The 11,069-nt window shown below is 51.9% G+C and overlaps 1 protein-coding gene across 2 annotated transcripts in view; it reads right to left on the reverse strand.

Moving 5' to 3' along the window:
- Nucleotides 1-11,042, reverse strand: part of Fgd5 (FYVE, RhoGEF and PH domain containing 5) — a 95,251-nt gene extending 84,209 nt beyond the window's left edge. For both annotated transcript variants that reach the window (XM_008854934.3, XM_017794809.2), the window contains exons 1-2: nucleotides 10,939-11,042; nucleotides 33-2,742 (exon numbers count right to left, since the gene is read on the reverse strand). In XM_008854934.3, coding sequence (XP_008853156.1) covers nucleotides 33-2,742; nucleotides 10,939-10,951 — 2,723 coding nt within the window. In that variant the 5' untranslated portion in view covers nucleotides 10,952-11,042. The remainder of the gene's footprint in view (nucleotides 1-32; nucleotides 2,743-10,938) is intronic.
- Nucleotides 11,043-11,069: the final 27 nt, after the last annotated feature.

Consider the following 11,069-nt stretch of genomic DNA (forward strand, 5'->3'; position numbering starts at 1 on the left):
CCCCGCGCCCCTGAGAAGGGACTGCCACATACCTCTCTGCCTCCTGCTCTGCACTCTGCTGCTTGCTCTCGAAGGCGTTGAAGCTGCTCATGTCCACATAGCCATCATTTTCATTTGCCGTGGACAGGGCTCTGCTCTGTTCTTCGAACAGCTTTGTGAAGGTGCCGGTTCGTGCAGGTCTCCGTGGTGGGATCTGGATGTTCTCATAATCTGAGTTCATGGCTGGAATGTTCTCATAGTCTGAAGTGTCAGCGTTGGGGAATGAGATGGACCGTGGCTTAGTGAGCGGCAAGGGCAGAAAGGGCGGGCGGGAGCGGTCTTCGAAGGACTCTACCCTGGACACAGTCCTGCTGAAGGGGACACCTTTCCTCTTGCTGTCCCTGTAGAAGATGAGGGAGGCTGGGGAGTCCGAGGCCCGAAGCTTCCCGGTGCGACACTTGAGCTGGGGTGAGTTGCTAAGGCTCCTGCGGTCCAGTTCCAGGACCCTGGCAGGCCCGTGGTAACTGGATTCAGAAGAGGACCTGGAGGATGACAGGTTCACGTCAGTGTGCGTCTTGTTCTCAGTCTTCTTCCTGAATGTCAACTCCAGGAAGCGCTTAAAGGAGGACTTCTTCTTCTTGGAGGCCTTGTCCAGGGTGTCGCTGTCTGTCAGGAGCGAGGGTGAGCTCTTGGTGATGGGTTTCTTTGTGATGCAGGCCAGGTCGAAAGGTGGTGGGATGTCCACCATGGAGGATGGTGTGGAGGTGCCGCTGGACGGCAGGTGGTTGCGCTGTGAGAAGCTGCCAGAAGAGCCGATGGTGCCCGGCAGAGACAGGTTGTCCTCTTTCCTTCTCACAAGGTGGCTGTCCAGCCCGCCCCCATCTGGCTGCCGGAACATGGACAGGGGACTTTCCCGGCCTTCCACAGAGAAGGACCTTGGGTACAGGGTGAATGCTCTGGGCTTGGCTGGCAAGGCCCGGCTGGTTTCAGGGGGCTTCCCCTCCAGTGACACGCCCAGCTTTCTCACCTCCTCAGTGGCACCTCTCATGCCCATGGCTGATGAAACAGCTTCTGGTCCTGTTTCTTCAGGAACGGTTTCTGGGACATAGCCAGCCACCTTCCCAGAGTGTGGCCGGGCCCTCGTGGCAATATTTTTCTTGTCCACGGACACCAGGCCACCCTCAGCCTCAGAGTCCTCTTCTTCCCTTGTGTTGTACCTACTCAGAGTGCCTGGCGTGGTCCGGAAGTCAGACTGCACTCCCTCTCCACGGCTTGGCAAGCTGACTCCCATCACATAAGGGTTTCTGAGTGCGTCGTCCATGGCATCCTCCTCTTCTGGCATGACCACCACGTCAGGGACAGGGAGGCCTTCCCCAGTTCCACCCAGCAGAAAGTCACGTTGGTTAAGTGAAGTGCCAGGGCCTGGGACCTCTTCTGGCTCCTGTCCTGATGCAGAGCCTTTGACTGACTCAGAAAGGGAATAGTTCTCACTGCAGAAGGAGGTGCTCTCAGTGGGAAGGAGCTCGTAGGGACTTTCTGTGAGTGTAGATGTGAAGTCCTCCACACTGTCACTCTCAAAGGGAATGATCTGACAGCTCTCCTCAGCAAGGTCCTCCTGCATAGGGTCCCTGTCCTCGCCAGGGTCTTCTTCCACTCCTGTGATGGCCGCTGCAGCTTTACTATTGTAGGTGTCCTCATCCCAGTTGGGTGGTTCCTCCTGGTCTGCCTGGTCCTCACTGACAGGAACATCTTCACAGTTCTCCTCAGAGACCTCAGGGCTCTCAGTGTCCACCTCAGGTCCCTGGATATTGGGGTGCACCTCCCCATTCTCAGGGGATTCCACACTCGCACCCTCCGTGTCCTGTTCAGTGTCCTGGTTGTGTCTAGCAGGCTCCACACCCCCATCAGGCTCCCTGGGCTCAATGTTGATACAGCCATCCCTACCATCCTCCGCTGCCTCCCTAGGGGTCTCGGTGCACTCCAGCTCCCCATAGGGAACTTCAGGGGACTTGGCGCATACATGGGTGAGAATGATCTCGCTCTGGAAGTGCTTCTCTCCATCCCAGGGCCCCGTGTCCTCCAGGTTGTACACATTGTGCTCTTTTACCAGCTCTTCCTCCTCCTCACTTGTGGACATCTGCTCCTCTGACCCCGGGCCCTGGTCACAGTCCCCTTCACCTTCCTCACCATCTCTACTTGGCGCCCCTTCAGCTGGGGACACTGGGGTCCCATCTGACCCTAGATCACGGCCACAGTCTTCCTCTTCTTCCAGAGAGGGGTCCATGTCTTCCTCACCATCCCTGCCTGGTGCAACATCTGGGACTGACAGGTCCCCATCAGCGCCTGTCTGCTCTAGACCATGCTCCTGGCCTTCCTCCTCACATTCCTCTTCTCCAGTGGCCCCAACCATGGATGTGAGCTCTGCTGCCTGTGGAGCCCTGGGAACCATGATGTACTCTTCATCTGTCTCTGACTCAGAGCACTCCGGGGTGGAGCGGTGTGGGCCAGCCAGCCCCCTGTCCCCACAGAGCAGCCTCCCGTTGCTGCATCTGCTCAGGCTCTTGTTCAGGCACACAGCAGCTCCATACTCGGGGCTGGCCAGCCTGGGCTTAGGGGCAATGGGGGGTTTTGGCCCCCTGGACATGGAGTTGGGACTGGGGAAACTGTCTGGCCTGGGTGAAGGAGGAAACCCGGCTCCAGTCACTGGCGTGAGAGGACTGGTGGTAGTCTTTGGCTTGGGAGCAACTGGTGGTTTGGGTGAGTCTAAAGGATGAAAACAGAGAAAAGGAAAACAGAACAATAACTTTCTATTCAGAATCTTTTCACATATCCTCATCAAGAGAACACAAAGGAGAGTCCCCAGGGCCCTGTGACTTGGCTCTATCCCCTCTACCACACCTTCAAAATCCCTTAACAAGGCTGGAGATGTAGCTTGGTAGAGTTCTTACCTAACATGAAGGAAGCCCTAGGTTTGATTCACAGTACCACTTAAGCCAGGCAGGATGGTGCAAACCTTAACCCCAGCACTAGGTGATGGCAGGAGGATCAGAAGTTCAAGGTCATCCATAGCTTCATAATGACTTCAAGGCCAACCTGAGCTATACCAGAACCCATCTTGAAAAAAATTCTCTGATCTTACACTAAGAATTCATTCTGTGGATGATATGAACTGAGCTTCCTCCACATGATCCAGCTGAACTAAATCTTATGCTTTTGAACAATGTGCTCAGATCTTTTGATTCATTCATCCAAAAGCTACTTATTGAATGCTTTCTGTGTCATGATACCATGAGAAAATGGTGAACTTGACAGCCACTCTCACAGAGTCCTCACAGAGCTCACATTCATCAGTACCCAAGTGCTCAGCATTGCAGATAGAGTCTCTTTGGCTGCTCCAGAGAGGAATCCACTGCTGCGTTATAACAGCTGGGAGACAGAGCTGTGGCCCCTCGGGACACAATGACTGAATGGCCATTGTTTCATTCCTTCAAGAATGACACACCAGAGGTTTGCAACGGGGATGTATGGCTCTGTTGAGAGTCTTGTCTGAAGTCTGCATGCTTTAGGAGTGTCCAGCCAGCACCCCCAAATGTCATGGAAGAAATGAAATGCTAAGTGCCAATATGGGCAGCTGCAAAAGGTCATATCCCTCATGGATGCTGAGGTCTGCTGACAGGTGGATAAAGGATTGGTGCAGGCTACACATGCAACAGGAGCTAGCCAGACATGATTGCCTTGGGCTAGGAGGCCTCTAGGAGAAGGTGCTCACATTTTGCAGGGTTGGGCAAGCTAGACAAGGAACAGGCCAAGGGTACAGTGGCCAAGGTCAAAGTCCTGGGTTGGTCCTGAACAGCCAGCTGGAGTGGCTCCCAAGACTCCCCACCTGCTCCTTAAACCCCCTTCTGTACTTCAGCAGAGCAAGCTTTTCAGACATGCAACTCTGTCCTGATACCCCTACTTCCAAAGCATGGCCTGGATGCCCACTGCACTTGGACAGGCCTCATTTCTAATCTGTATATCCCTGCTGAGGCCCAAGTGTGACAGTGGCTACAGAATCCAGCCTGGCTCCTGACCCAGGAGAAGACAGAGCAGAGGGTCTGAGGTCTCTGAGCAAACTATTCTCTTCCCCTACTTACATGTTGGAGCACCTACTACCAGCAGCTCTAATCCAAGGCCACACCTGTCATTTCATGTGAATTTTAGAGTCTTGCTTTGTATCCCAGGCTTGTCTCAAATTCATGAATTCTCCTGACCCAGGCTCCTGAGTGCTATGATTGCAGGTGTATTCCATTATAGATAGATAGATAGATAGATAGATAGATAGATAGATAGATAGATGATAGATAGATAGATAGATAGATAGATAGATAGATATACATATTAAAAAAAAAACCTCTCACAGCCATACTAAAAAGTAAATGCCAGGCTAGGCATGGTGGTCTTAATCCCAACACTCAGGAGACAGAGGCAGGCGGATCTCTGTGAGATTGACACCAGCCTGGTCTACATAGCCAGTTCCAGGCCTTCTGGGGCTACAGGGAGACCCTGTCTCAAAAAGACAAAACACAACAAATAAAAAAACAAAAAGTAAATGCCAGGTGTGGGGGTGGTCTACCCTAGAGCCCCAGTTAAGCAGGAGCTGGGGGAAGGGGATCACTTGAGCCCAAGAAATCAGCATCTAGCCCGGGTTACACAGGGAAACATCTCAAAAGAAAAAGAAAAGTGTGTGAAAGTCACTTTAACAAAATTTCACTCATATCTAAACATTGCTGGGAACTGTGGAGCATACCTATTATCTCAGAACTTGGGAAGCAGAGGCAGAAGGGTCTAGAGTTTAAGGTCAGCCTAGGCCACATGAGACCTGCCTCAAAAAAAAATAGGAGACTGAGGAGATAGTCCTGTTGATAAAGATAAATCCCTTGCTATGCAAGCATGAGAACTTGAGATCAATTCCCAAAACCCATGTAAAAAAGCCAGGTATAGTGTCAGAGCTTATAATCCCAGCTCTGGGGAGGTGAGAACAGGTGCATCTCCAGGACTCACTGGCCAGCCAGTTTAGCCCACTTGTCAAGCTCCAGGCCAGTGAAAGGCCCTTCCTCAAAACAAAAACAAAAACAAAAAACCCAAGGTAGGCAGTGTCTGAGGAATGATACCCACAGTTGTCTTCTGACTGCCACACAGATGGGCACACAATATACATATACATACAAACACACAAATAAAAATCCAAATATCATTTCAGTAGAGTTCACAGTAACAATTTTTACTTTATGATGACATGAAAGAATCATACAGTCCTTCTGAGTTTCACCTCTAGTACAGTAGCCAATGAACCACATTAGATGTCCAGGTCATGAGTATAGAGCAGGTTTTGTGGGGGATAACTTGGTCCAGCTATAGGGGAAGACAAGGGTCCTCAGAGTGCTTTAAGGTAGGCTGCATGGAGCTAGCAGGTTCGAGAGGTAGGTGTGTGGTATGCACTTTTGACTTAGGATGTTTCTAACTTAGAATGGCTTTATGGGGATATAACTCCATTATAAATTTAGGAGCATCTATAATAGTTCTACAAAGTTTGTGAATGATCTGGTTAATAGTCTCTTTCCATTCTAAGATTTTGAAATGGAATACAGCATCTCTGTTCATATCAGCCATATGTATAGTACTTGAGAGTGGCAGTTAAACTCAGAGTTTGGACAGCTCAGTGGTACTATCCCATGGGCACCTCAATGCCAGTGAGTTGGAAGCCAAAGTCAGTATCCTGTTCCCTAACTGCCAGGACTCTGTCAAGTTCAGGGCACAGTAACATTAACGGGACTGTGCATGTCACCTGTTCCCAAGGGGCTGAGTCTTGGGACCTCTACAACTATACTGAGCCCGAGTGTCTGATGGACCATGTCTGTTCCCCAGCATGGGCTACTTTGACAGCGTGCAGGACGGGCCAACCTGGGTTCAAAATCTGGCTTGGCTGCTTAGGATCTGTGGAACTGAGCCTCAGTTTCCCCATCTGTAAAATGGGGACAGCTCAGAAGTTCCCCTGAGGATTCTATGAAAGTGGAAGGGTATATTATAGAAGTGCTTCCTGTAGGCATTTGCACAAGAGGAGCTACTCACACAGGTGCTGCTGCTGGGTGGGGATTCCATCTTCTCAGCATGAGTCCAGTCCTATCTGTATACTACATGATATCAGCTGCCAGCTCACAGTATCAGGTGTCAGGTATTGCCATGAATTATTCTTTGGGGGTAGGGTCTCTCATTTCTCATCCTTAACAGGTGGCATTTCACACAGGCACCATGAGACATAACTGAGGAACAGACAGGCCATGAAAAATGACTGTCACCCTGGCTGCATGGTCTCCATTCCCAAACCATCCTTCATCCAATCAAGCTATTGATCTGTGGGCACCCGTTCCTTGAGAAAGGTTAGAATCAGGGTCTGAGGCGTGATCCTGCAAGAAAATGCCTTCCGCAGAGGAGCCCAAGGAACAACATGCACTCAGCATCCAGCGCTGAAGTCTACAGTGCTCTGAGCATCCCCTCTGTAATCAAGGGACACATCAAAAATGCTTTGGCCCCTCATGACAACCAAGGAAAACAGTGTGCACAGAGAATGGGTAACCGGTATGGGGTCACCCGGGGGGCGCAGAACAGTCCTGGGGAGAAACCTAGGTTTCCTGCTTCCTGGTCCAGCCTCCTGACCCTCTGTCTTCACCTTTTCTCATGGAGTCTTCCCTCCACAGTAGAGACCCAGAAATCCCAGCACCAGTGAAGAGAGGGCAAAATGCAAGGAAACTGAGGCAGAAAAACAGAGACAGCTTATCATCTGAAAAACGCGCGGAGGGCAGGATCTGGGCCTCACTGTACTCACTGCAGTGTGACTAGCTGGCTCTGACTTGCTCCCGCTTGATTCTCTTTAATCCAGTTCCAGAAGATAATATTAACTGAGCACCGATTGTGCAGGTGCTAACAGAAACCCTGGCCCACAAGGCCTTTGTGTAGATTCTCTGGACATGCTGTCAAATCCAGGATCTTATATTGGGAACTGGTGGGAGATTAAGAAGAGAAAGGGTTAGTCATTTATGTCCTGTGTGCTATGTAAGAGGTGAGTTGTGCAACTTGAAACAGTGGCCTGGACAGGGCTCACAGAGGGGACATGAAGATGTAGAAAAGGAGGAAGAAGCCAGGACTCATTAGTGTATCCAAGAGACAGAGGGAAGCCAGGACTGAGGGAGGGGGAGAGAACAGTGTAGGTGGTGGGGGATGAGACCTGAGGATACCTGGACTTTTCCTCAGGGGTAGGGGGCAGGGTGAGCAGCAGGGCTAGCAGGAGGACCCACACATGTTGGCTAAGCTTGCTGAAATGGGTGGAAGTGGTGAGGAGGAGGCAAAGGACCAGTGAGGAGACTTTTGGGAGATGCCAGGCAAGAGTGATGGAGCCCGAACCAGGTTGTGGCAACAAGGAGTCAGAGTCTGATGGTGAAGTAGAGCTGAGAGGATACACGGATGGAGTGGACGTGGATGTGGAAGAAAGAAAAGTTGTCAGGTAATGCTGAGGCTTGGAGCCTATGTACTCAGAAAGGTAAAATTGTGTCAAGTTTACCTGCAACAGCCAAGATGGCTGGGACTGGGGGGGAAGCCCAGGATTTGGGTTTGTTGAAGTCGAGGTGCGTTACCTATCACATGCCTAGCGAAGATGCCTGTTGGGTTCTGAGCCCTAGGGACAGGTCTGCTGTAGGTGGCCATGATGGAGATGTGGTGGCAGGCATGAGCAGGCAGAAGCAGGGCCCAGGAGGGAACCCTGGGGGCACTAGCCAGCAAAGGAGGCTGAGGAGATGGAAAAAGAATGTGTGTGAGGGCAGCCTGGCTCACTCCTGCCCATTGCCCTGACAGATGGAGTGCCTGCCTCCAGGAAAGGTATTACGGTCTAAAGACAAGCAACACTGGAGGGCATGCTGAGGGACCAGGGTCACAATGGGAGAAGGGGCTGGGGACAGAGGAGCCAGCAGAAGGGGGACAGCTTGCATAGTGCCCAGTGGCAGTAAAAAGCCCTTTGCGGGTCCTGTACAGCCTGGCTGCTAGGCTTTAGAGTCTGGGAGGTCTGGGAGGTACAGGCAAATCAGTGCTGGGTTTGTTCTTCTGGGCTAAGCTTAACTTCTGGACTGTGGACCTCAGGGGGACCTGGCTGGGACACCCTCTGCCTGCCTGGGGGCTTTCTCTTTCCCTGGAAGTGACATCTGCCTCACCCCAAGTCACCAAAGCCCACAACTCCTGGTAATTTGCCATGACTGGGGATGGTGCACATGTGGAACACCCCTTTAGCCAAGACGCTAACTAGGGAGTGGGGGCTCCCTGATGACAGGAGGAAGAAATTTTAACAGCTTCTAGTGATACAAATCATCCCCAGCCAGCTCCCTGGTACGCAGTTGATATTTTCTCTCTGTGTTTTAATTAAATATCTGTCACTCACACATTCATGCTTACTGCTCCCTTGCAGCCATGGTGAAGTTAGGTTCCATGGGGAAGAACCCTGGACAGGAAGCTCAAGAGCCTTAACCTATCTTCTTGGCTAAGTCACAAACTGGATATCATCCTGGTCAAGTCTTTCCCTTTCCTGAGCCTCAGTCTCCCTACTTGTAGAGTGAAGGGACTAGACCAGCCAATCTTGTCAGCTCTTTCAACTCAGGACTGTTCTTGCAAAGTCCTGACACCCAACCCCAGTCCCCAAGTCTGTTTCACCTGCGATTCACTCCACATCCCCCAGGAGCACTCATAACCATATGTTGCAAGAGTAATTATCTTCCAATTTCACCTTGCAATGCATCTTAATTTAACATCCATTACTAGGTGCCTGCTGGAGAGTCTAAGCCAGGCCTGTTGGCTTCTAATTAGGCGGCTATTAAGCTTGTCCAGTGATCCACGATAGGGCACTTCCCAGGAAGGTATCAAGGGATGCAATGGGGAGAGCTGGGCCTGGGGTCTGGTGCCAACCCTGCCACATACAGCGGTTTGGCCTCAGGCACATCCCTTTGGTTCTGGGAGCCACAGCTTCCTTCTTGATACAAAGGGAGAACTATTCACCTTTTCACAGGGCTATTGAGAAGTTCAAGGAAACTAACAGGCACAAAACACCCAAAAATGTCAACTGGCAAACATTTCCCATGTACCACAACTACGCCTATCCAGTTAGGCCAGGATAAAAATGCCGGCTCTGAAACAACAATCTATGCTTCAATCCTGTCTCAGCCTCTGGATGGGTCAGTACACCTCAGTTTTCCCATCTGTGAACTGGGATAGCAACCGTATCTACCCCATCAGGCTACTGTGAATACTGAGAGAACTGCTAAGTTTCTGGGAAACATAAGCTTCATTGGTTGCTTATGAGGGATGCTAGTCTGGTCAGTTTAAATGCCTGTTAGTGAAGAACAAGAGCTCAGTTGCAAAGATTTTACCCCATTTTTCAGAAAAATAAGCTGAGGGACAGCTGCTAAGGAAACTGCTCAAAGTCGCATAAGTAAACATAAGGCACCACTGAGATTCAGTCCCAGGGAGTCTGGGAGCTGTACAGCATACAGAGAGCATGGTACCCACAGGTCTTGGTGGGAGGCTAGCACATAGGGAACCATGACTGTGGAGACAAATTACTGGACAGCTGAATCCAAAAAGACTTTCCAGGACCAAACCTGCCTCTAAGTTTGCTGGGCTCTCTATCCCCCAGATTCTCAGAGAAGGGAGGGTGTGCTCAAACCTCCTGCAGGAAAATGTGGGAAAGCTCAACTGAACCTCCCCATTGTTACAAGGCAGTTTCATTTAGAAGTGTAGGAAAAGCCAGCCTGACTCTGTCCAGGCTGTACCAGCACTGGCTGAAGGCAACCTTTCCCCAGGCACAGGGCCTTGGGACCCCATTCCAGGCTCACCCACTCCCATAAAATGGTCCCCTGCTCCTGGCTCTCAATTCTGTGACCCATATTAACTGCCAGGTATCCACACACAGCAACATCAAGGCCTGGACACAGGTCCTACTCCCTAGTCCTTTGTCAAATCAGTGCAATGTCCTGCCACACCTAGCTCCCAAGACAATGGCTGTTTTCTGTAAAACAATCTTTAAAACGAAAGAAAAAAAGCAACGAGAGAGAGAGAGAGAGAGAGAGAGAGAGAGAGAGAGAACGAGAACGAGAACAGGATACCGTTCAAGACAGCCAAAATGGTGGCTTCCTGTTTCTTTGGGGATGTGTTGGGAGTGTGGCTTTGCACAGGGTGTTGGGTGGGGAGGGGGTTCCAGGTTGCCTCCTGCGAAATTCTAACAGAAAAGGAAAGCAGGGCAGGATTGCTCCCCAGCAGGTGGGTCTAGTTAGCTGGGATTGTTCCCTGGTAAGACGCTCATCTTTGAGAACTTTCTGGCTTCCCGTGCTTGCTGGGAATCCCAGGAGGATGAAGCTCGGTTCCAGGCACCGCCCATCTGAGGCTCACTTTCTTAATCTGTTAAATGGCACTCCTCCGGAGGAATCGCTATATTTCTCTTAGAACACTTTCTGGTTCCCTGGAATCCCTGACCTGGTGAAGTCGGATTCACACATATGGAGGAGAGGGGGACCCGTCGGCGTGGGTCCCCCAGCAGAGTCCCGGTTTAGGGGCTGAGATCCGGTGCGCCCAGGGCACAACTCGGGCTTCCCGTGGCTTCTGCAGGCAGATCCCGAGACCCGGGGTCTGCGGCAAGAGCCAAGTGTGTCTGGCCCGGGAGGACCAGAACAGACTGTGGCGTCGGGGCCAGGCAGGACCGCCGAAGGGCAAGCGGGGATCCATGGGGTATCCGGAGGAAAGAGGAGAAAGATTGGAGGGCGCGACCAAGTCGCCTGGGCTAGAGGCGCGTCCTCGTTTTCCGAGGGAGCCTCCCTCGAGTGCCCCGCGGCAGGACCGGACCCGACTCGGAGCGCCCGCCGGCCGTGGTGCGCGCGGGGTTCCTACCTGCTCTGTGCATCTTCCTGCGCGGAGCCCAAGGCCGGGTCGCTGCTGGGGTCCGTCGGTCGGGCGCGAGTCCCGGCTCCCGCTCACTCCACGCGCCCGCCGGCCCCGGCCCGGCCCGCCCCCGGGCGCAG

Source organism: Nannospalax galili, unplaced genomic scaffold (genome assembly GCF_000622305.1).
Source record: "Nannospalax galili isolate Female #2095 unplaced genomic scaffold, S.galili_v1.0 scaffold406, whole genome shotgun sequence".
NCBI classification, from domain to species: Eukaryota; Metazoa; Chordata; class Mammalia; order Rodentia; family Spalacidae; genus Nannospalax; species Nannospalax galili.